General features: G+C 48.0%; 1 protein-coding gene across 1 annotated transcript in view; it reads left to right on the forward strand.

Moving 5' to 3' along the window:
• LOC144130158 (uncharacterized) overlaps positions 1-21476 on the forward strand; it is a 91860-nt gene extending 70384 nt beyond the window's left edge. Inside the window, exon 7 of the mRNA XM_077664165.1 lies at positions 21295-21476. Within this exon, the coding sequence (XP_077520291.1) occupies positions 21295-21390 (96 nt within the window). The 3' untranslated portion in view covers positions 21391-21476. The remainder of the gene's footprint in view (positions 1-21294) is intronic.
• Positions 21477-24715: the final 3239 nt, after the last annotated feature.

Here is a 24715-nt window from a genome sequence, read left to right on the forward strand (position 1 = left end):
CGACCGCTACACTCCGAATAATTTAGAGCACGTCGTGTTCTTTAACGTGATCTGACATCGCACACTACAATGGCATCTGCCAATTCGCTTCTTTCGAAATGCGACTATCATGGCCGGGGTCGAACCCACGTCTTTCAGGTCAAATGTCGAGCACCATACCCAATGGGACGCTACGGTGGCTCAACACAACATAAAGTGCTTCTAGCGTTCAGCGCTACATTCTTCAGGATGCCCAGAGTTATATGTTTATGCAGGGCGATTTTTTTAAAGTTTACAGATTTTTATTTCTAAAGCTGAGACACACATTGGTGTGGTCTGTGCAGGTAGAATATATAGAAAGGCGGAAAATACGAAAGTTATAGAGCTCAGTAACTTGAGTAATTAGATATAATAAACTAATCACCTCAGAAGAATAGTTAATCGAGATTAACTAATCTACTACAGTAATCCTCATCTCAGGCGCGAAAATTTTATTTGGAAATTGAAGGCCATGAACATCGAAGGTGAGCCCAGTTTTTTAAACTTCTCTATCAGCAATGTGGTTCGAAATGTCGAAATGTAAAAATACGCGTTTAAAAGTTCATTGAGTCTGCTTTCCTGTGTTATAATATGTCGTGGCTCCCTTTTCTAATGCAGAACACAAAGATGCCGTTTTGGTATCTTGTACTGCGCACAACGACACCATTTTAGAAAAAAGCGAGCGGGAATGCAAAGTCAATCAGGTAAGAAATGCATAAATTGGTCGTTTGATATCTTGAACCACATTGCCGACAGTGAAAATTAAAAAAAAAATGTGCTCACCTCCCATGTCGACAATCTTCTAATTCAGAATGTAATGTCACCCCCAAAATTAACAATAAAAAGTTGATGACCATATCCCATTTCAGAATGTAATCTCACCCCCAAAATCAACAATAAAATGTTGATTGCTAAATTTTTGTTATGTTATTATTCGTAAATAGTGACATCTATAATGTATTTACCTAATGTCCGCATTGCTGTATATTCCACCTGCAGACACCGCATCGACGCATTCTCTCGCAGTTTTCATATAAATTCTGTAAAGGTTAGAAAATCATCATGTATATGCTTTTTCTAGCATAGAGTGCTTCGTTTTGCAATCATGGCGATAGTATTCAATGTTAGTAATCCATCTTTCTTGCTTGTAGGGCAATGTAAGGGCCACGTAGAGTAATAACTAATGGCATAAATATTCTTCGTGAGCAGCAGCGACGTTTTTTACTTCAGTGACAGGAAATTAACTTATATCGCTCTGTGCTGTTTATCGTCTTAGACACACTCCTTAGTGCCGTGTTACACATCTATGGGCCAAAAAATTAGCATTCATCTGGGAACAGAGTTTACCTTACGCAAGTTTCAAAAGAGAGCGGTTTCGTTATATCAAAAAACGAGGCACTTACGAGGCATTAAAACGAAGGTGAGCACACAAATGACGTTTTTTTATTTACTACATGGAAGTTTCGACTTCCGGTGTGATGACCGGCCACGTTTTAAGAGCGTTAGCTCTTACTACTTACCTTTGTCAAGGACGGGTCTGTATGGCATGAAGGTCAAATTCATCAAAACAGTAAGAACGTGACCACACTACATCACATAGCAACAGTGGACGAATAGCGCGTCAACTGATACTTACACTTTCGATCCCTCCTTTATACAGGGTGTTTCAAGGAAGACTTTCTGTAAATTTCAAAAAATAGGCTTTTTGTGTTAAAAAGGAATTTTTCGGCATAGTGTCGCCAGCGTTGGCGGACACCGATAAGCCGGTGAATGGCCCTAAGAAGTAAGGTGGTTAAGTAATTTCTGGTAATTAACTTTTTAACTAAAACAGTGAGACAACTGATTGCAATGAGAGATTTGTAGCCGGTCGTTAGTAAAACCCATATCAGTTCTAGGATTTTGAAAATGCCATTATGTTCGGGGCAGTGGCTGGATAAACTTTGGCTACATCCTTCCAAAATACATGTCCTTTCGAAAAGCATGCGGGCAAAGCATTCCCCTTCCACGTAACTAATAAAAAAAGCCAAACTTTGTCGAGCCACCGCACCAAGGGTAATCGCGCTTTCTAAATTCTATAAACTGATATGGCTATTACTTGCGAGCGGCTACAAATCTCTAATTGCGACTAGACGCCGAACTTTATTAGTTAAAAAGTTACTTTTAATTAGTTTACCAGCTTACGTCTTAAAACTATTCACTAGTTTCCTGGTGTTCGTCAACATTTGTAAGTCTTCCCTGAAACACCCTGTATATTTATGTGTCATGAACCAAGTGGTGCGGCTAATTCCACTCTTGGACCCTGTATATGTGGGCTCCGTGCGCTGGTATGGTGGCGCAAGCAGCGCCCACATCGCCAGCGCCGCCTCGTGGCACTCGCCGCGTTAACCGGACGCTCAGTCACAGCCGGTCTCGAGGGGAGGGCGCGCGCCCCCCTGAAGACTGGCCGTGGTGGCGCTGTGCCTTTCTCCATGCCCAGTGCGTTCGCGTCAACCCGGCCGCACAGCAGGCGCGCACTGACCGCGACACCATTCAGAGTCAACGCCTGCTTCTCTGCGGATTTCAACGCATTGAAAGCCCTGACACCCCCGCTGCGTCACCGCTGCTACAATTAGTTTCAATTTCTCTTAGGTTGGGATGATTATCGATTTCGAGCAGTAATGTTTGTGTTGCAAGTCCCGACTGCACTGCAACATCCGGCACCACAGTTCAACTTATTGAGATTCATTAAGAGTATTTACAGTTTGAGAAACAAGTGCCTGATTGACCCAAATAATGAAATCAGCTATGTAACTTATATACATTGTGACATCCACTATGTGAACGGTTGGTTAGAATAGCCAAAAACGCAAACTTATTATACACATCAGATGATGATGCTCTACGTCCTGAGGATTGACGCTGCTTTACTTTGTGTATTCCACACAGAGAAGCATAACTCTAAGCATATAGAAACACGATGGGTTTCTTGCTGAGTATCTTCCAAAGTTAGAGGACTTTCACTTTAGGATGAAGCCGCCAGTTAAATGGATTATTTTGCATGATCCATGAGAAAAGGAGCGCGAAAACAAGACGACGGAAGAAGACAGAACACACAGCACGAGCGCTAACTTTCGACTAAAGAAAAAACAAAAGACCGTGTCGACCGGGACCGTGGGTTCTGTCTTAGTCCGTCGTCGTGTTTTCGCACTCCTTTTCTCATGGATCGATACCGACTCGCTCAACTTTCCACCCTTGTGAATTATTTTCGTCGTATTATTCGTTTGGTAGATATTTAACAATAGAAAGGCTGCCGCGGTGGCTCAGTGGCTATAGTGCTCAGCTGCTGACCCAAGTGACTCGGGCTCAATGCCGGTTGCGGCGGCCGCATTTCGACGGAGGCGAGATGCTAGAGGCCCGCGTACTGTGGGATGTCAGTGCACGTTAAAGAACCGCAGGTGGTCGAAATTATCTGGAACATTGCACTATGGCGCCCCTCAATAATCTGAGTTGCACTGGGACAACAAACCCCCTTAAGATTAACTCCATAAATAAGGGTTTAGAGATGGTGTGAAATCCAAGAAATATATATACAGAAATTTGAACCCCTTTCTATTTTTCTTTTTATTCATCCAAAGCAGGATTTTCGATCTCGGGAATGCAACAAACAAACATACAAAATTTTAAACTGCTGTAGGCAATATAATGATAGAAATACCTACACAAAAGCTTGGTGAAACAATGTGAAAAACGACATATGCACTCACGGAAGTACAACGCCGCACCCAGAGCATACGCACACGCAGAAAAAAATATCTAGAAACAAAATTGAGGCGCTGAACCACCGATGAGCACAGCAAACGAAGACTGAAACGTCAGATGCTAGCTCCAGGAACTTCGCCGTAGACTGTGAATCAATGAGCGCATTCCTTCCTTCTACATAAGACATAAAGGAATTCCTGACTCTTACCAGCGACGGCACGTTCAAAACACCCCAGTAAGTCTAATCCCCTTCCCAGTTCACACTCATGAATTTAGTTCCACAATGCACCCATTTCAAGTATACCCGCTGTGCATGAGCAAGCATGCACGATCTCAAGGAAAGCGTTAAAATATATTCGGTACCTTGACTGCAGTGTTTTTAGCTGTTATGACATTGTTAAACACAACAGTAGGTCGAGCACCCATAATAAGCTAAGTTTGCTTTCGTCTTCTGGCGAAACACCTTACCGCTCACCTCGCTCACTGCAAACTCGACGAGAGAGCTGCATTGGCTGCGCTTGCTTTTTGCCACCGCTGTTAACCAGATGGCGCCCCTCGCGCGCGCCAAACTGCAGCGCACGGAGCATATAGCAGCCATCGAAGTGGGACCGCCCTTGGGACCACCATTTGCTTAAAATTTAGGTGCCACCCGTTTGACGCAGAATTCTCAAAGTGATGTAAAATGACTTGGCATGTTCCTGAGGACAAGGTTACTAATTGAGATGAAGGCCAAGGTATGTGTAGGATTCGCAAAAACGGCCTTCCCGCTGCCGAGCCGTGCATTTCGAGGACCTTCAGAAGGCCATAACGACTGAACCGTTTGTCGCGGGGGTTGCGGATGGTGTCAAACAATTCGTCTTGTTGTGATGCACACGTCTATAAAATTTACTGATATAACGAGATTTACCAGACATAGCGAAGGGGGCTTTAAATCACAATAGTACTGCAAATTCTGTGAGGTAGATGGCGCTGCTTGTGTCTTAGAACTGATAAGTCATGAAGTGATAAGTCAATAGTGATAAGTCAAGGCAAGGTGGCTTGAGCCACCGCCCGATTTAAAGGGCTCTGCCTCATCCATCCATCCATCCATTCATCAATCAATCCATCCATCCATCCATCCATCCATCCATCCATCCATCCATCCATCCATCCATCCATCCATCCATCCATCCATCCCTCCATCCATCCATCCATACAAGCAGGGTTCCTGAATAATAATAATAATAATAATAATTGTTTTCTTGGGGGAAAGGAAATGGCGCAGTATCTGTCTAATATATCGTTGGACACCTGAACCGCGCCGTAAGGGAAGGGATAAAGGGGGAGTGAAAAAAGAAAGGAAGAGAGAGGTGCCGTAGTGGAGGGCTCCGGGATAATTTCGACCACCTGGGGATCTTTAACGTGCACTGACATCGCACAGCACACGGGCGCCTTAGCGTTTTTCCTCCATAAAAACGCAGCGCCGCCGCGGTCGGGTTCGAACCCGGGAACTCCGGATCAGTATAAACCTGTGACAGATTTCTGTTTCATCCGTTTGGTCAAGAAACAGTGCCTGGTTACACAGGTATTGAAGCAAAGCGCTAGTCTAGTTGTCGACTGCTGGCTTTGCTACATTGACGAAGTGTTCATTGAAATACTCGGATAGTGGAATTCCGCATAATTTTCTACCAACTATAGTCAATTCGAAAGTGTTTTCTCGTGTCGTTTTTCTGTTAAGAGCTTCGTAGAATATTTTCCAAACTTTGTCCGGCCGCTCTAGCAGCATTGAAAAGGTGGTTGTAGTAGCACTTCTTAGCTCTTCGATTGCACACGTTTAGTTTGTTCCGATACTTAATAAATATTTTAAGTTTAGCTAGGTCTTTTGTCTTGAGGAAGGCTTGGTAATAATAATTGGTTTTTTGGGGAATGGAAATGGTGAAGCATCTGTCTCATATATCGTTGGACACCTGAACCGCGCCGTATGGGAAGGAATAAGGGAGGGAGTGAAAGAAGAACGGAAGAAAGAGGTGCCGTAGTGGAGGGCTCCGGAATAATTTCGACCACCTGGGGATCTTTAACGTGCACTGACATCGCAGAGCACACTGGCGCCTTAGCGTTTCTTCCTCCATAAAAACGCAGCCGCCACGGTAGGGTTCGAACCCGGAAACTCCGGATCAGTAGTCGAGCGCCCTAACCACTGAGCCACCGTTGCGGGTCAGGGCTACTCTTTTGATACCAGGTTTCTGAGAACATGATGACGTCAAATTTGAAATGGAAGTAACTGAGGAACACAGCAACCTGATATTGTTTGCAAGCAGAGAGCGTGCATTGATATAAATAGCAGGTATGCTCCTATTCTGCGTTTGACCAAAATGAAGTGCAGTGTCGTAGGTTAAGGCGTATTACTTATACATGAAAAGGGAGGTAAAGCCTTACGTAAGAAGATAGAGAAAAAAACGCTGAATCAATCGTCCATAGGTGCCTATAAGAAGCAATACCCATATGATATCGTTCCCCTCTTCTTCTCGCGCATAGACCTTGCAGTTCTGCACCCACAGAAAACGCCATCCGCATTCAGTCTTTTTTGCGCTAGCTAGTAGTTACAGCCGTTTCAGTGCAGAACACAGGTGTTCATTTACGAAGAACCGCATTTCACTTTGTATTCCGAGCTGACTGTTCTTGATTAGAGTTCGACGTGCCCTTTCAAGAACTGCGCGTACTTTTTGTTTGCTTTTCAATTGCACCAGTACGTTGCTCTTGCCCTCTACTCGAGTTGGTACCCGGTGGCACACCTCGATGTCGGCAGCTTACAGGCTCGCCTAGGATGTCACTGTGCTGTAATATTGGGCTCAGGTCTGTTCAGGAGTCCTGGGCAATAAAACAGGCGCATACAGGATCACGACGCTGTTTTCTTGACCGACGAGGATGTAGGTATAGGATCGCCGGCTTGCACACAAACACACACACATACACTACGGGGCACTTACAACCTAGAGATATCAAGATGAACACCAGCATCATACTATGGGTTCCGGTTCGAGAGTCATTGTAGAAACAACCCGGTCACCAGGGAAGTATCAGCAGGCCGGTACCAGCAGGCAGGAGCGCGTCCGTAGGTTGCCTGGCTACCGGGAGGCTGTAGTCAGCAGGCGGGTGCACGTCGGCAGGCCGCCTGGCTACCGGGAGGCTGGAGTCAGCAGGCGGGTGCTGGCCTGTAGGCGGCCTGGCTACCGGGAGGCTGGTGTCAGCGGGCAGGTTAGCGTGGTGGGTGGTGTGCGCGGGCAGCCACACCCCGGACCTCGATGCCCGGCCGGAGCAGGCTAGCTGGCCATGAGGAAAGGCCGAGCTCCAAAAGACGTCCCGCCACTCAGCCAACCACTGCCACGACTGCCTTGAAGCCGAGTTCCAACGCTCGATCGTGCACGCGCACCGGCTCGCCCCGCACGCGGCCACAATTTTCTTTGTCCAGCCGGAACCCATAGAGGCACAATCCACATCATCACAACCTCCTCTAGTTTCAAGACAGTGGTTCAAACCTGTTCTGAAACCATGGGGGGGGGGGGGGGAATAGAACGGGAGAGTCCCACTGGATGAAGGGTTCAAAGTTTTGCGCTTGTTCGCGGATGCGCGTTCATACGCACACACAAACAACAGAGGCGAAGGAGCCGTCACTAATATTTGATTTATCATGACATCAAAACTCTTTCGTCGCAACAACTCCCATATGGCACGATAATTTAGGTCAGTCAAACGCGGCTAAAGTAATGGGCAGCCACCGTATCCGTGCCTTTTATATTGCCGTTGTGCAAGTGCATTCTTGAAAAAATAAACTGCTCGAATTCATAAAATAAGCGTATAAAATACGCTTGACGTCCGCAGAGCACTATGTTTGAGGCAGACTCACAGCAGGCAGTTCTACCAGGCACTCACCAGCGAGTGCTTCAAGGTCCAATGGGAGTTGGCCGGTCTCGGCTGCGGCCGATACTTTCTGCGTCACACCAGGCTTGCGCTCTTCGTACTTCTTAGGCATATTTATGTGAATAACTTTGCTATTATGCCCTAGCTCCACTAGGTAGTACGTGTAGTTTTTGCGTTCAAGGACATCGTATGGAGCCTCCCACTGCGTGAGCACCTCGTTGGAATCTGTGGGCAGCAAAATCAGAACCGTTTCGCCCGGACTTAACATTCTGGAGAGACTCTTCCGGTCATAGTATGTTTTCTGTTTCTGGCGTGCTTTCTCGAGTTTCCCGTGAGCCAGTTTGCACGTGTCTTCCAGGCAGTTTCGGAGGTAGATAAGATAGCTGTACGTTGAGCGAGCTTCTCCATCGATGCTCTGATTTGTCCAGAGTTCCTATGGTACTGTCAGTTACCCTCGTACATGACGTTCATAGACCAATTGGAACGGAGAAAACCCAAGACTTGCCTGTGGAACTTCATGGTAAGCGAAGAGTAATGGGGCCAGATACCTATCCCAAAACTGAGGCTTTTCTTGGCACATGCTCCTAAGCATCGTCTTGAGAGTTCGATTAAATTTCTCCACCACGTCATTCGCCATCGCGTGGTAAGGTGACGCCTTGTGGAGCTTGATGGAGAGGAGACGGATGACTTCCTTCATGAGGTCGGAGGTAAATGTGGCTCCCTGGTCAGTCACAATTTCCTTTTGGATACTGATGCGGGAAAACATTTCGACTAGCGCTTAATCAACGCGCACAGCGTCAATCGCAGGAAGAGCAACGGAGTCAGGATAAAGTGTCGGGAAGTCCATCGGCGTGAGCATGTATCGGTTTCCTTCATCGGACTTCGGTGAGAAAAGCCCGATGAGGTCGACGGCAACCCGTTCGAAAGGAGTAGTGGTCAGTGGCATGTTTTCAAGCGGTACAATGCCAACCTTGCCCTTTGGTGGGGTTCTTCGGTATTTAACACACTACTTAACGAATCGGGTGACACTCCGTGTAGGTCAGGCCAATAAAAATCCTGTAGTATGCGATCGATTGTGCGTCGTATTCCTTGGTGCCCGGCCATGATGCTTTCATGGGCCACCTGTGGAATTTGCGGTCTCATCGCTATGGGTACAACAACCTGTTTGAAGTTTCTGCCAGTGGATATAGTGTAATGTCGGTAGAGAATATTTCCTTCTTCACTGAACAAGTATTTGCGACCCTTGACGGATATAAACTTTTTATTGATTTTGCAGAAGAGCCGTTTGAGATTTGAATCTTTCCGTAGCTCTTCAGCTAACTGGTATTTTGTGACGTCACAGCACTGGATTAGTGGCACATGCAACGGAGTAAACTTGTCCCCTTGTAACTTGGCCACGGCGATCACACAATGCTCCGATTTTCCAGGCGCAAGGTGTTCCTGGGGAACTGGTGCCGTGCAATGCTTGCTAACACGTGTGTTTATCCGGGCTGGGTTCGGGTCATGTGGCTCCCGGACACCTGGGATGTTCTCGAGCACGAGGTCGTACAAGAGGCCTTTCCTCTCTGCTTTTTTTCCTCTTCTTTTTCCTCGTCGCAGCGACGCATCGCCTCTTCCTTCGTTCTAACGTTCTTGCCAGTTCTAACGTTCTTGCCAAATCCATACTTCCTGCCGACGAGAGATCGGAAAGATACGAGACAAAGCAAAAAGAAAAAAGTGAATGAATCCTAGCAGGCTCGCCACTTATCTTTGTCACGGATATCCCCGGAGAACACTCGGACCGAAAGAATGAACTAGGCGACAGGTGTGCCCACACAGACGCACACATAATACATCCCACACGACACACACACTAGCACACAAAACTTACAAAAATAACGCAAAACACAGACTATAAATACACAGGACCCGGTAACTGCTACCAGCGTCTACTACTAGGGTTCTACTGTTAGTTGTCGGCGTTCGTGCTCACGGTTGGTTCGGTGCGGCTGCGGCGTTGTATGAATCCTGTAGTCGGCGTCGAGGTGGCGTTCAACGTGCTTGGGCTGGCGTCGCTGGCGGCGTCGTTGGCTGCGTCGTACACACTCCCAGTCCAAGCGCCCGTGGAGTTGATGCCGGTGTTGTTGGCGTTGGCGGCACTACCCGGAAGGGTGGCGACAGCGCTGGAGACACCCCTGGCCGTAACAGGTGGTAGCTTCCTCAGTTAACCCCCCGAAACGGTCTCAGGGATGGCAGGAAGTCCACGATGCTAAGCCGTAGAACGCGAGCTCAGCGGAGCAGTGGCCGGCGTCTCTGTCTTCCAGCCGAAGCCTCCCTGACCCGCCGGAGCCTCTACTTCTCTTTTCGTCCCCCTCCGTGCCTCGCTCCCTCTCGCCCTTTTATAGCATTGGCGTTAGTCCACGTAAGCCTTCTCGTCTTCTCCTTCTTCTGTTCTCCACTAAACATCTCTCTCCACTTCACCGAATGCTTCGCCACCAATCATATTTCTCCACCTCACCGAAGACTTCTTTACCCTCTTTAGTCTTCGGTTAATCCACGTCGTCTTCTTCACACCTCTTTCCTCCATAATTTTATTATAGACTCCCTATTATATGTGAAAAGGGCCCCCTCTCATGAGTTTTTCCATGCAAAACTGCTCACACCATCCTCAAGTCCAAGCCATCCAGCCAAACGACTACCTTCTGTTGCGATTCTCGACCCAGCACACATCACACCGCAGATGTATAGCACACAAAAAGCACACCGCTAACACAGCACACGAAACTGCGTTTTCGGAGCTTTAACACACCGCTGCCGTTGTCCGTACAGACTCCCTAATAAACATGTTTGTCCACAACACATTCTCTTGTATAATCACATAACAATAGCAACAACACCAACAAGTCAACATCAACACCAAAAAGATATATTCCAGAAATAGCTATAGCCGTTTAGTTGGCTCTATCTGTAGAGAGGTGTAATTTGCAACATATGACCTCCGTTTTGCCCCGCACATCTGAAAACACCTCCCCCTAGATTTGGGGTAGAGCTGTGATCGTCTGTCTTCATTCAAATTGGGGTTCATTAGAGCCTTACCCCATCCTACCCTTTTCTTCCCGCTGCACGTGGGTACCTGGGCAACATCATCTGTCTCCTCGGCCACTACCGAGCATGCTACCTTGGGGGCCTACCGCCATACGGGACTTCTTTCTTCATAATTCTTCAACATATTTACATTGAAAACCTTCTTTGTGTCATCTATTAATATCTCGTAATCCGTGTCATTTTTCTTCTGCGTCACAAGGTAAGGGCTCTTCCACTGCATCAGTAACTTACTATGATCCGTGGGTAGCAGGATAAGAACCCTGTCGCCTGGATTAAGACGTCAGTGAGTGGCTTTCTTGCCACAGTATCCCTTATAGAGTTCGCGTGCCCTTTCCAGACCTTGATGTGCCCACCTGCATGTTTCCTCCAACTTTTCCCGGCAACACAAGAACGTGTGTGTATGTTCTCTTGAGATCTTATGCAATATACTTATTAGCCCACAGCTCCTTGAGTATTGTAAGTGGACCACTGACGGTTCTCTCATACATCATCTCTAAAGGCGAGAAACCAAGACTCGTTTGCGGTATTTCGCGACAAGCGAACAAAAGAGCTGGGAGATATCGATCCCAATCAGAAGGTCTCTCCTGGCACATTTTCTTCATCATATTTTTGAGGGTGCCGTTGAACCGCTCTAAAAGACCATTATACATGGGATGGTATGGCGTTGTTAGTAACTGCCTTACTGATAAAACTCGGTTAACCTCCTTCATTAGTTCTGACGTCAAGTTCGAGCCCCGGTCACTCAAAACTTCCCCCGGGAACCCATAACGCGAGAACATCTCCACAAGGCCCTCCGCCACTTGGATACTGTCAATAGCAATCAATGGAATAGCGTCAGGATAACGAGTGGCCACGTCAACCAGAGTAAGCACATATCTATTGCCTCTGGCGGAAACTGGAGAGATAGGCCCCACAATGCCAATAGCCACTCCTTGAAACTGCAGGTCGATTGCTCGCGTCTTGCCCAAAGGAACGGGACAAACTCTTCCCTTCTGAACTGTGCGCTGGCACACGTCACATGAGCGAACAAAGCAATTAACGTCACTCTGGACACTTGGCCAAAAGAACTCCGCGGTTATCCTAGATACTGTTTTTTGAACACCCTGGTGTCCGGCAATAATGGCGTCATGTTCTAAGCATAGCTCTGTCTCTCGCATATCTCTCGGTAACACCAGCTGTTGGACCCGCGTTTCTGAGCTAAATATGCATTCCCTGGGCAGAAGACCATTAACCAATTGATATTCGAATGACGTACGAGTCTTCTTTCTTTTCACCTCTTTCACGACTCTTTCGAAGCAGGCCTTCAAGCTAGGGTCTTCTCTTTGCCTAATTTGAATTTCACCCGGTGTCACGCTCAGGCACGTCGTAACAGGAGTAGAGAGCGGACGCTGCGGGTGGTCGCTTGAGCTTTTGTCTCCACTGCCGACGAGAACCTGACTGCACCGGTCTGAGCTGTCGCGGGCTTTCCTCCTTTGGGTGCTCTTCTACGTCGAGCATCCTCCACTCGTGATCGGGGTCTTTGACACTTATTGCACCCGTAATGTTTCCCAAGATGACATCGTAGATGGGTTGGTCTACGCATTTTGCCACTACCTGTCCAGTATAATATGGCGTGGACACTGGCATATCGACTTCACGAAGGTACCTTACTGTGCTATGTACAAGAGTGACGACCGACGCTTCCCCTGTAAGATCCTCGTCCTTCACCAGTCTTCTACGAACCAAGGCTGTGTTGGCTCCACTGTCTCTAAGCACCAATATAGGACGGTCTCCTATTTGCCCAACCACCACTGGCATTGCTGCTTTCGACTTGGGTGTTCCACTCACTGCCTCATTTTCCAGCGGCGTTTGCTCTCCTTTCAGCTGTGGAACTTCGCATGGCGTGACAAGTTCTACCCTTGAGTCGACAACGCATGCAGCTCGGTCCTGCGTTCTGTATCGGCACTCATCCAGAGTATGACCCCTCCTCTTACAACCTTTACACAAAATCTATTTTTTGGGGTGGGCAGCGCTACTAGTTCGACAGTCAGCTGCACGGTGTCCCACCTTGCCGCAGAGAAAACACCTTACTGGCGCCTTCGATGCACCGCCATATACTCTTGGTTTTTCCGCATCTGTCTCTAAGGTCTTTTGGGTTTCCTCCTTTGCCTTACTCAAATTTCTTAGCCCTTGAGCCTCGAGGAATTGGTCTGCAGTGTCTGCGAACTCTTCCAATGAACACAACTTTCTTTCAGGAATAGCGCTAGCTTTGAGCTGCAGCACGCTAAAAATTGCTCTTTGACCAGCTTGTCACGCACCCATTTAAAACTCTTTTCTGTATTTGACATATCAAGCCACCTATCAGAATAGTTGGTCAACCTTCAGGAAAACTGCTTAGCGGTTTCCGAATCCTCAGGTTTCGCGGTGCGAAATCTCTCACGAAAACCCTCTGCCGTAAGACTGAATCTTTGGAGGAGTGCCTTTTTGACTTTGTCGTAGTCCATGGAATCAGCAGCAGGCATCCTTCCAAACACATTCAGCGCCTCACCGACTAAACACTTGCATAATTCCGTGACCCATTCACTGCGCTCCCAGCCTTGCCCCAAAGCTATCCGTTCGAATCTTTGCAGATATGCATTCAAATCATCTCTCTTGTCATCAAAAGGAGCCATCAGCTTTCTTGGACAAACGCTAGCCGGTCTAGGAGATTCTGTCCCCGCTAAGGAACGCTGATCATTGTCCGTGATCTCCTCATATCCTCCCGCGACATGCGCCTGTTTCCATAAAATAAACTCCTTCTCCCGTTCTATCCTTCTTTTCTCCTGTTCTTCTGCCTCGCGAGCTCTTCTCTCTGCCTCGCGAGCTCTTTTCTATTCTCGCTCTTCTCCCTCGCGAGCTCTTTTCTCTTCTCGCTCTTCTGCCTCGCGAGCTCTTTTCGCCTCGTGTTCTTCTGCTTCACGAGCATCTGCGCGAGAATCTGTGCTTGCTTGCGCCCTTTCCTCTCTCTGTCTTTTCGCATTTTCTTTCTCCTCGTCTAGAGACGCATCGCCTCTTCCTTGCTTAACCCTAGCTTGAGCGCCAGTTCTAACGTTCTTGCCAAATCCACACTTCCTGCCGTCGAGAGTTCGGAGAGATCTTAGACAGAGCAAAAAGAAAAACAGTGAATTAATCCTGGCAGACTCGCCACTTATCTTTGTCACGAATCTCCCCGAAGAACACTCGGGCCGAAAGAATGGACTAGGCGACAGGTGTACCCACAAATACGCATACTTAATACACCCTACGTGACACACACACTAGCACACAAAACTTACAAAACTAACGCCAAACACAGGCTATAAATACACACGACCCGGGAACACTACTGCCAGCGTCTACTACTAGCGTTCTACTGTTAGTGGTCGGCGTTCGTGGTCACGGTTGGTTCGGTCCGGCTGCGGCGTTGTATGGGTCCAGTAGCCGGCGTCGAGGTCAAGTTCGACGTGCTTTGGCTGGCGTCGCTGGCTGCGCCGTACACACTCCCGGTCTGAGCGCCCGTGGAGCTGATGCCGGCGTTATTGGCGTTGGAGGCACCACCGGTATGGGTGGCAACAGCGCTGGAAACACCCCTGGCCGTAGCAGGTGGTAGCGTCCTTAGTTAACTCCCTGGAACGGGCTCAGGAACGGCAGGAAGTCCACGAAGCGAAGCCGTAGAACGCGAGCTCTGCGGAGCAGTGACCGGCGTCGCTCTCTTCCAGCCGAAGCGTGGCCGACCCGCCGGAGCCTCCGCTTCTCTGTTCTTCCCCCCGCCCCTCCCGTTCCTCGCACTCCCTCGCCCCTTTATAGCCTTGGCGTTAGTCCACGTAAACCTTGTCGTCTTCTCATTCCTCTCTTCTCCACCAATCATCTCTCTCCACCTCTCCGAATGCTACTTCTTCATCCTTTTTAGTCTTCGGTTAATCCACGTCGTCTTCTTCACACCTCTTTCCTTGATAATTTTATTTTAGACTTCCTATTATATGTGACTGTCTCGAAGAACACGAACGAGTTTTTCCGCTCATGCTCCTTCTGCAACTGGCATCCGTCCACTTGTAGGCTGAAGTGCGTTCCCCATGCTTTGGTCATGACCACTAGGAGCGCAGTTTTTGTTTTACATGTTTTAGCCGTTTATTGCTGGCAAGCGGGGCAGGTGAGAGAGCTCCAGTAGCATGGCAGGCGGCACTCTGCTCTTTCTCCGGGTGCCGACTTCTGCAGTTCTCCGCCCTGTGCCCGATCTTGCCGCATGAATTGCACCCGAGCGCCTCTTTAGTGGAGCTGCGACCATCTGAAGCCCGATGCCCCGGACGATTGCACAACATGCACTATAATTGTGATTTCTTCGGCGGGTCAACAGAGACCTTACTGGGTTCTTTCGCTACATCACACACATTTCTGAGGTAAGAAAAAGTCTGCGCTGAAGCCATCAGCTGTGCCGGCCAGCCCATCGAGTGCTTCGCACTCCCGTTCCTTCAAGAGCACAGCGAGCTTTGGATGGCAGCATCGGATGGCAGCTCAGCGATCATATGGTCGCGTGGGCCTTCAAATGTCTTAACATTCCTTATTTAAATCCAATGGCTGAAGTAACCAGAAAGCCTAACTGCTAACTGTTTCCCTTTCTTGCCATCCTCGGCTCGAGCCCTCGGAAATTTGTCGTTGTAACCCTGAGCATTAAATCTAAATCGCTGCAGGAGCGCCTTCTTTACTGTTTATTAATCTAACGACCTTGCGGCAGTCATTCGGCCGATGACATTTAAGCCCTCGCCTGTGAGGCACATGCTTACGGCCAAAGCCCATATGTCTTGAGGCCAGGTCCTGTCCCGCTGTCACGCGCTCAAAACGCGGCAAGTATGCATGCAATTCATCACGCAGTTCATAGAACGACGGTAACAGTATTTGCGGGTTGAGAGAAAGGCCATGGTTCTACGCTGAAAGTGTTTCGACATGAGCGATCTGGTTACCCCTAAGTTCTTTTTGGAGTCTGAGTTTCAATTAAAGAATCTCTTTCTCTCTCGCAGCGGCTTCCCGATTTTCTTCGCCGAGTTTCAACTCCAGGATCTCTCTCTCTCTCGCAGCGGCTGCACAACTTTCCTCTCTTTCCGCAACCCACTTCGTCAACTCTTCACCCGAAAAACCCAGTTGCGCGCCCGATGTGGCTAGACGTTCGAGGTCCATCGTCTATCAAGCTTAGCTCTCTGCGTGAATACGGGCCGGCTATTCGGCCCTCTCGCTGACGGATCCTGGCAGGCTTGCCAAGTTGTGATGTTATAATGGGCTCAGGTCCGTTCAGGAGGCCCGGGAAATAAAACAGGCCGCATCCAGCATCGCGACGCTGTTTTCTAGAGCTATGAGGACGAAGGTATACGATCGCCTGCTTGCACACTAACACACACACACACACACACTACGCGGCACTTACAACCTAGGGATGTCAAGATGAACACCAACGTCCGACTATGGGTTCAGATGCGATAGCCCTTGTTGGCGCCGACACACACGGCGGCGCAGATACAGCCCGATCACCGGGGAAGGATCAGCAGGTAACCGGTTCGCGGTGATTTCCTGGGTACCCGGAGGCCAGTACCAGCACGCTTGATCGCGTTGGTAGGCAGCCTGGCTATCAGGAGACTGGAGTCAGCGGGCGGGTGCTCGCCGATAGGCCGCCTGGCTACCGGAGAATGGTGTCAGTCGGAAGGTGCGCGTCGGTAGGCCTCCTGGCTACCGGGAGGCTGGTGTCTGTAAGCGGGTGCTCGCCGGTAGGCCGCCTGGCTACCGGTAGGCTGGTGTCAACAGGCGGGTGCTCGACAGTAGGCCGCCTGGCTATCGGGGGCTGTAGTCAGCGGGCGGGTGCACCTCGTTAGGCCGCCTAGCTACCGGGAGGCTGGTGTCAGCGGGCAGGTTAGTGTGGTGGGTAGTGTACGCGTGTAGCCAGACCCCGGACCTGGATGCCCGACCGGTGCAGGCTAGCTGGCCTTGGGGAAACGCCGAGCTCCAAAAGACGTCCCGCCACTGAGCGAATGACTGCCACGAATACCCCGAAGCCAAGCTACAACGTTCGATCGTGCACGCGCACCCGCTCGCCCCGCACGTGGCCACACTTCTTTCTGTGCCCACCCGGAACCCATGGTGGCACAATCCACATCATCACAGTCACCTATCTAAGTCACCATGTCAAGAACATTCTCTAGTAAGGCAGAAACTTGTGCTAGTTAGATATTGTTTGAACTCATATTTTCTAGCGCTTGGTCACAAACACTCAGGACGTACGCTAGTCTTCAAATGCCGTTTATTCGAAAAAAACATTCAATATAAGACATCTCAATTGCTGATATTCACACACGCGCAGTAGCAACGCCACGTTTCAAGAACAATTCTTTTTTTGATAGATAAACAGATGGGGTGCTGACACATTTTGAACCTTCTTTATCAATGCACATAGCTTCGAAAATTTCCCGTTCTGATTGCGTTTTTAGTGTTCTTAGAATGCTTGTTTCATGAATAATAATAATTAGTTTTGGGGGAAAGGAAATGGCGCAGTATCTGTCTCATATATCGTTGGACACCTGAACCGCGCCGTAATGAAAGGGATAAAGGAGGGAGTGACAGAAGAAAGGAAGAATGAGGTGCCGTAGTGGAGGGCTCCGGAATAATTACATGTTTCATGCAAGATTGGTGTGCAGGGTACAGGGTCAGGGTCGCCAGGGTACCGTTCGATGAGACAGCGTTTGCAGTGCACCGCGAGATTCCCCTCCGCCGATATGGATTCTGTTGCCAAGCGGTGCTCTCTCAGCCTTTCATTACCGCATCTTCCTGATTGCCCAAGATAAGCCTTGCCACAAGTGACCGGGATTTTATAGACAACACCGATTTTTCATGGTACGAACTTCCTTTGGTGGTTCGTAGTGCACATTGGCTTCCTTGCCTCGCTGTTCACGAGTGGGCACAAGCGCACTAGTTTCTTCGGGGCAGTCAAAACAAGATTGACGCCACACTTTTTCGCCACCTTTTTTAGACGGTGCGACATGTTGTGAACGTACGGCATAGCCACAAGCTGAGTCTGCCGCTGGGGATCGTCACGGTTTTGTTGCCTCTCAGTTCTCACTTCCTTCAGCAGCTTTTCCGCAACAGATGTCAGTTTCCTCTGGAAGCCCGGCGTTCTCTAGGCGAAGCTTTTGCAGTCTCACACTTTCTGTGATGCAATGCTCCCACGACTTATTGAGAGCAGCGCGGAAGGCATTCATGGCAATACCCCTTTTTACAAGTTTAGAGTGCGCCGATTGATAACTGAGAATTTCTTTTTTTTTTGTTCTCGGCTGATACATCCAGCAAACACGTGCCGTTTTAAACCTAATGCATATATCAAGCAACTGCAGCCTCTCGTCGTTTGGGATTTCTGTTGTAAAGACTAGACCCAGGCTACAGGAATTAAAAACATCAAGCACATTTTTCACCACATCGTTCGGTTTGTCAGACTGCGTTAGATTCATTACTACAAGGTAGTCATCAACATATCTAAAAATGCGTTTAACTTCGTCAGTGTTAATCCGCGCGACAATTCGTTGGTCAATGTATGCTAAAAAGACATAACTAAGAACGGGGGCGTTGCAGGACCCGATGCAAATGTCATCCTTCTGTACATATTCTTCATCTTCATGCTTCATGACAGTCGATGACAGGTAAAATGAAACAAGGTTTAAAAAGCTTTCAATTGACATGCCAGTAGAATTCTGAAATGACAAAGGGTTTCCACTTTCAATACAGTCGCGCAACGCAATCAAGATTTCCCCCTGCGGCATCGAGTAAAAAAGCTCTTTTACGTCTACTGAAAAGGCAAAATTAACGTGCCTAGAATCTTCGTGGTTCTTAAGATAGTCCACTACTTCATTAGAATTACTAACCAGTAACGGGTCCTCAATTTTCAAGACACTTAATTTCTCTTGCAAGAATCTAGAAAGGACGCCTTGCCATGACCCTTTCTCTGTTACAATTGTCCTCAGTGGCGCCTCCTCTTTATGTGTTTTCGCGGAGAAGAAAACACTTAATCCCACTTCCTTACTGGCACCTATCTTTTTGCCTAAATTATCCAGCCCCTTCTCTTTACATAACCTTAATGCCTGTTTTTTCGCTTTCTGGATGGTCACCATCGGAGCTACAAATTTCTTACTTAATGCCATTTTAACCTTTTCATTGTACACACTCTTTGACATGACCACAAAGCCTCCATCCTTAACCGCTACTAGAAGCTTCAGATTGTTAGTTCTTAGATACTGAATAGCATCTTTGACGGGTTCACTCACACTTTTCTGAGTTCCTTTTTGCCTCATAAGGCATTCGAGGACTTCGCAAATGCAACATCCCTTGTCATTGTCCTGTGCTTTGCTCGATATCCTTCTCACTACTGACAGTTGATCGACAAAGTCATCTAGGGCTCCGTGCAGAACTTGGGACCGTAGTTTAGGACCTTTTCCACTTCCCTGGGTACCGACGTACCGATGCACAACACTTGCCTTTGCTGGCATCCCTTCTTTTGTTGGCGTCTCTTCCATTCACATAGTTGTGATACACATTTTCCCCAAAGGTACTCTGTCTTAGTAGATGCTTCACGGTTCCACAAATTAAATACATCTTCTGTTACCCCGGGGTATAAATCATTTGTTGTCGCTTGAAATCGTAGTATACCTTGCAGGTGACGTACTTGCCTCCACAGTTCCCCTCGCATGATCTTCATAATCCTAACAGCATGTCTTGGCAACTGCTTCTACAAGACATGCTGTTAGGATTAAGACATGCGGCGGACTCAGCTTATGGCTGTGCCGTATGCGACATGTTCACAACATGTCGCACCGTCTAAAAAAGGTGGCGAAAAAGTGTGGCGTCAATCTTGTTTTGACTGCCCCGAAGAAACTAGTGCCCTTGTACCCACTCGTGAACAGCGAGGCAAGGAAGCCAATGCGCACTACGAACCACCAATGGAAGTTCGCACCATGCAAAATCGGTGTTGTCTATAAAATCCCGCTCACTTGTGGCAAGGCTTATATTGGGCAATCAGGAAGAGGCGTTAATGAAAGGCTGAGAGAGCACCGCTTGTCAACAGAATCCATATCGGCGGGGGGATTCTCGCGGTGCACTGCAAACGCTGTCTGATCGAATGGTACCCTGGCGACCCTGACCCTGTACCCTGCACACCAATCTTGCATGGAACAAGCATTCTAGGAACACTAAAAACGCAATCAGAACGGGAAATTTTCAAAGCTATGTGCATTGATAAAGAAAGTTCAAAATGTGTCAGCACCCCATCTGTTTATCTATCAAAAAAAAAGAATTGTTCTTGAAACGTGGCGTTGCTACTGCGCGTGTGTCAATATCCGCAATTGAGATGTCTTATATCGAATGTTTTTTTCGAATAAACGACCGTTGGAGACCAGCCTACGTATTGTGTATTTGTGTTCTTGTCCCTCGTCTTCACCAAGCGCTAGAAAATATGAGTTCAAAGAACATTCTCATCTTGTTTCTCTTGGATGCCTCGGATTTCTATATTGGTCCTACGAGAGTACTGCTCCCACTGAACCATTCGGCTTTCAAGTCGTTTGAGAGTATCGTCGCTTTCCTGGCATTTAGAGTGTAAACTTTTATTTTCCTTCTTTAGAGCAACCGTTTCTGTCCGCGCCTCAGCCAGTTGCTTCTTCATGCTCTCAAACTCGTCGCTCATGAATTGCACGCTGTCTTTCAGTGTCTTAAGCTCTGCACAAAGCTCGCGCAGGTCGGAATGATTGTCCCGGTCTGAGGTCTGGGGTGGGTTAGGCATTACCACTTGCTATGAGGAAACGCACAAGCCGTACAAACAAAAAGCTCAGTAGCACTGCAGGAAGAAACGCAAGCTTGGCAACAGCAACAGCAAAAAAAAGCAACCAGCCACAGGATAACTTCGCACCAACCTGCACTGCAAAATGCGCTCGATAAGTCGAAGTGCCGGCTAGCTGCCGTTGATGCCAAGTGGTCCGTCCTTCACGCGCAGCACTTTAATGAAGCTAGTCCCCGGGAAGTCGACGAAGATAGCTTCCGGAAGAGTCAGCGCCGGTGGAAAGCTGCCGCGGCCAAGTGGGTCACATGGATGCTAGCTGGGTGGAATGAGCACTACTCGCAATCCTGCAGTGCAAAACGCGCTCGATAAGTCGAAGTGCCGGTTAGCTGCCGCTGCTGCCAAGTCAACTTTTCTCTCCCCCTGCCTCAAACCACGTAAGATCTCATATCCAGAAGACGATTCCTTGATCACTACTCATGCTTGGTCTATTGTACGCTAGCAGCAGCACTGTAGCCGAGCGTGTGGAACCACAGAACGAAACTTACATGAGATTAGAGGCAACAGATAACGATGATGATAACGAATTAAGCCCAGGTGCTTTGCATCGGGGTCGTAGAGGGGCGGTAGCAGGAATCAAGGACGATGACGATTATAGTAACTAATGCCCTTACCCTTGTAAACTGTTTAACTGTATGAATAAAATAAATCTCTTTTTAAGTGACTCGTTAGCTTAAGATGCCAATATATGTCATTACTTTCAGAACGAGGACGAAGATCCATACAATACCACGTGCAAGAAAACAGGAAATGGAAACGAAACCCTCTGTGTCGAAAACATTCATCCATATGGATGTTAGACTAAACGTATGCTTATCATTGCCTCTTTTTCTGAGCCTCATGGCTGCTCAAGGTCTTTGAATAAAGTTTCATTTTGCATGTGGCAGTTGTGTTAGCGCTGCTTGTGACTTATGTGTTGTTAAAATCTGCCTATTATTGATTTTCAGTCGGGAGCTGCACTTCGGCTTCATATTTATTTCTTCACGTCAATACTTACGGTTTTTTCGCTTGTCTATGTCCTTCTGGTGGGCACAAGCTTCTGCCAAGCTGTCTTTCACTAAGCAGCCAGCCTGCCGCCAAAACTTTTTGCTTAGGACCAAAAAAGCGCTCAAAACAATGCTATATCCTTTTTACAGCACCAGCTCTCCTAGCCTAGGTGCCCCACCTTCGCGCAGTCATAGTCGATGTCCTCCCGTGCGCATGTCTGGCTTTCTTCCTACCCTCTTCTGGACGGTGAGAGTGGGGGCAAGGAAGAGGAACAAAAGTGAAAGGCGCCGAGGGTGAAAGAAGTGTCAGCGCGCGGGAAGAGTGTTTTCTGCCACTGTACTCCCGAGAGGAGCCTTACCCTCGCTTCCTGTGGTGTTATTCAGGTACGCCATGTGTGATTAGCCGCAGGTTGGATGCACCTGCGCAGTACTGGCCGCCGTAATGACGGTAAAGCTGGCAGCGGCAACATGCCATACCAGTCAGTCCACACCAGTCAGTCACACCGTTGCAGAAAAGCAGTAATGATCATGCGCGGCAGTTTCTAAAATGTTCGATACGGTTGTCGATGCCATGTCTCGTTATTTATTAGCCGGCTTATCCAGAAAAATTACTGTTATTTCTAGTTGAGCGCGGCGCTCGCGATAGGCATCCTTATCCTGACGAAAGCTCAATGCACTTTCTGCTATCTGCGTCCATTCGTCAAAGTGCTGAATTCAATTAAACAATCGCATGAGATATGTACCATCCTGATTCTCTACCTTTTACAAACGTGCCCACCACCACAACAACGTGAATCTAGCGCAAGTATTCGGCTGAATTCAGGTACCTCCCGCGCGTCTAGTCGGAACTGAAGGAAGAAAGCGCAAGAGGTGAGATACCTCTCGGGCGGCGCAAGAAGTGCCCTCCACGAACCACGGTGCCGGACAGTGAGAAGAAAGACATAGCAGTTACAACCAGCAATAATACTACTGCGCTAACCAATTTTCTCCTCTATCATTTGCCTAAGCCGTTGCAGGAAAATAGCCAATATTGCCCACTTTCTGCCGCCTACAACTACTGCGTCCGAAAATTTTTATGTACTGAGATTTTCATGCTACAGGCGGCTTGGAGAGATTACTTGGTGTGAACGCTAATCTTTTGACGCAGCCAATTTGTATGTGCGCGCAGTTTAGATAGTAAGCGCAGTTTACTGACGCATAGCAATGGCTCTAAGGCCGCCTATACCCCTCCTCTGTACTAGAACCCTTGGCGCTGTGGCCAAAACTGCGATATAAAATTGATAATAATAGCGTACTGTGTCAGTCATATCTCAGGAGCGCGAATTCCGTTCCGCTTAAGCACTGCCGCGGCCATTCGATCACTCCGCAGGAGTGGCCTGCCGCGCTGTGGAGCACTCAATGGGGAACGTGTGACGCCGCAGTTTCTAGTTACGGCTGCCAAGGGCGCCACGCATCACCGAGCTTCCCGGTAGGCGGGTGCGGAGGGCGGTTTGAGGGCTCTGGCCGTGCGCGTAATTTCCGTTGCGTTTCTTTAGTGTTTGCGTTCACATGCCAGAGTTGCTGATTGGGCTGGTAAGTAATTCATGGCAGCTAGAAAGACACCACAGTGGAACTTTACACATGTACGAATAAGCAATAGCACCACCACGCTGACTTGAACTGGTTTTCTACTTGAGGCAGGGACCCCATACTTAGATATAATGGGAGGGGAGGCGCGTGAACAACTACTGAGTTTGGGTGCAGCACAATATAGCAAAGTCAACATAGCAATCAGATAACAACAAGGAGATAACAATGCGAGAAATCTGCACATAGTAAGTGCAATGAAGAAGCAAGCGCTTGCTTTCAAAAGGGTAATTCGCTAAGTGCGACATGACAACAATTGAAATATGGAAAGTAAACTGATGACTGCAAGTGAAAATATTGTAAAAGTGGGATGCAATGAACGATCCGAAGTGGGCGTTAAAGGCTAAAAGCTATGGTGATAGTTAAAAAAGACATGGCCAAAAGGGGCGACTAAAAAATTAGAAAGCGGAATCTAAAATCTAAATCTAATAAAACGTCAAAGAAAACAGCAAGACAAAACTACTCACAAGATTCTGAATTAGGTATATAATTCACGTTTTATTACAGATATCGAAGGAGTGCTAAAAGTATTTTCCTAGTCGCAGAATGTGAGTGGCTTTTATGATTTCAGGAGTTAACTTAAGCTCGTTTATCGCGGGAACAGTGCATTCCTAAAATGAGTACTTGCAAGAACGTGAGAAACATTTTAAGCAGCACACTTCCAGATGCTCTTCACAGTTCCGTAAACAATGTTAGAATGCTCAATCAGTCTTTCATTGAGACATTGTTCGGGTTTCCCGACGTTGTTTTGCCACAGCCCAAGGGAATTTTGCGCACCACACCAACTTCGCATGCCACAAATGGTGACTGATGCTTGACTGTGCAGGCTGGCTTTTGCGCTGCAGAGCCATTGACTCTGTCACAAGGTTTGAACAGCTTCTCCGGTGCCGAAAACACTACACTGACATTTGCCCGCTGCGCTATCTTCTTGAGGCGGTGAGAAATAATTTGCAGGCAGGAGACAACAGCAACTTTCGTTTCTTTGTCTGGAACAAGAGGCCACTGGCCTGCTGCTTTTGTCTTTCATGAGGCAACCTGCAACTCAGATGCGCCGGTGATCAGGGAAGCATGCTTTAGCAAGCCGAGAAATGTCCTTATTGAGGCTGCGCCCCATACAATAGTTATAAGACTGCTTTAACGCATTAGTGAAACATGGGTTCACAATTCCGCGATTTACAATCTTGCAATGATCACAACTGTAATATCACAGGGACTTACCTCCTCTCGGCTCATACCGCCTACACAAGTCGCTTTTTTATATCAGTAGTCGTAAATCGAGGAAGCACAAGTACGCGCTCTCAGGTGCCCCATGTGGCAACACGAGAGGCAGTCGAACGAAAACAGCACATCTGAAACTGCACTACTACAATAACATCATCACCGGTCAAGAGGAATACGTAACCGTGAACAAATATGAAAACTTTTTTAACAATCGGCGGAGAAAGTCGTTAAGCAAGCAGTCGGACGTGTTGTGCAATGCAGATATCGCTGAGGTTCGGAGAAATGCAAGAGC

Source organism: Amblyomma americanum, chromosome 4, assembly GCF_052857255.1.
Source record: "Amblyomma americanum isolate KBUSLIRL-KWMA chromosome 4, ASM5285725v1, whole genome shotgun sequence".
NCBI lineage: Eukaryota > Metazoa > Arthropoda > Arachnida > Ixodida > Ixodidae > Amblyomma > Amblyomma americanum.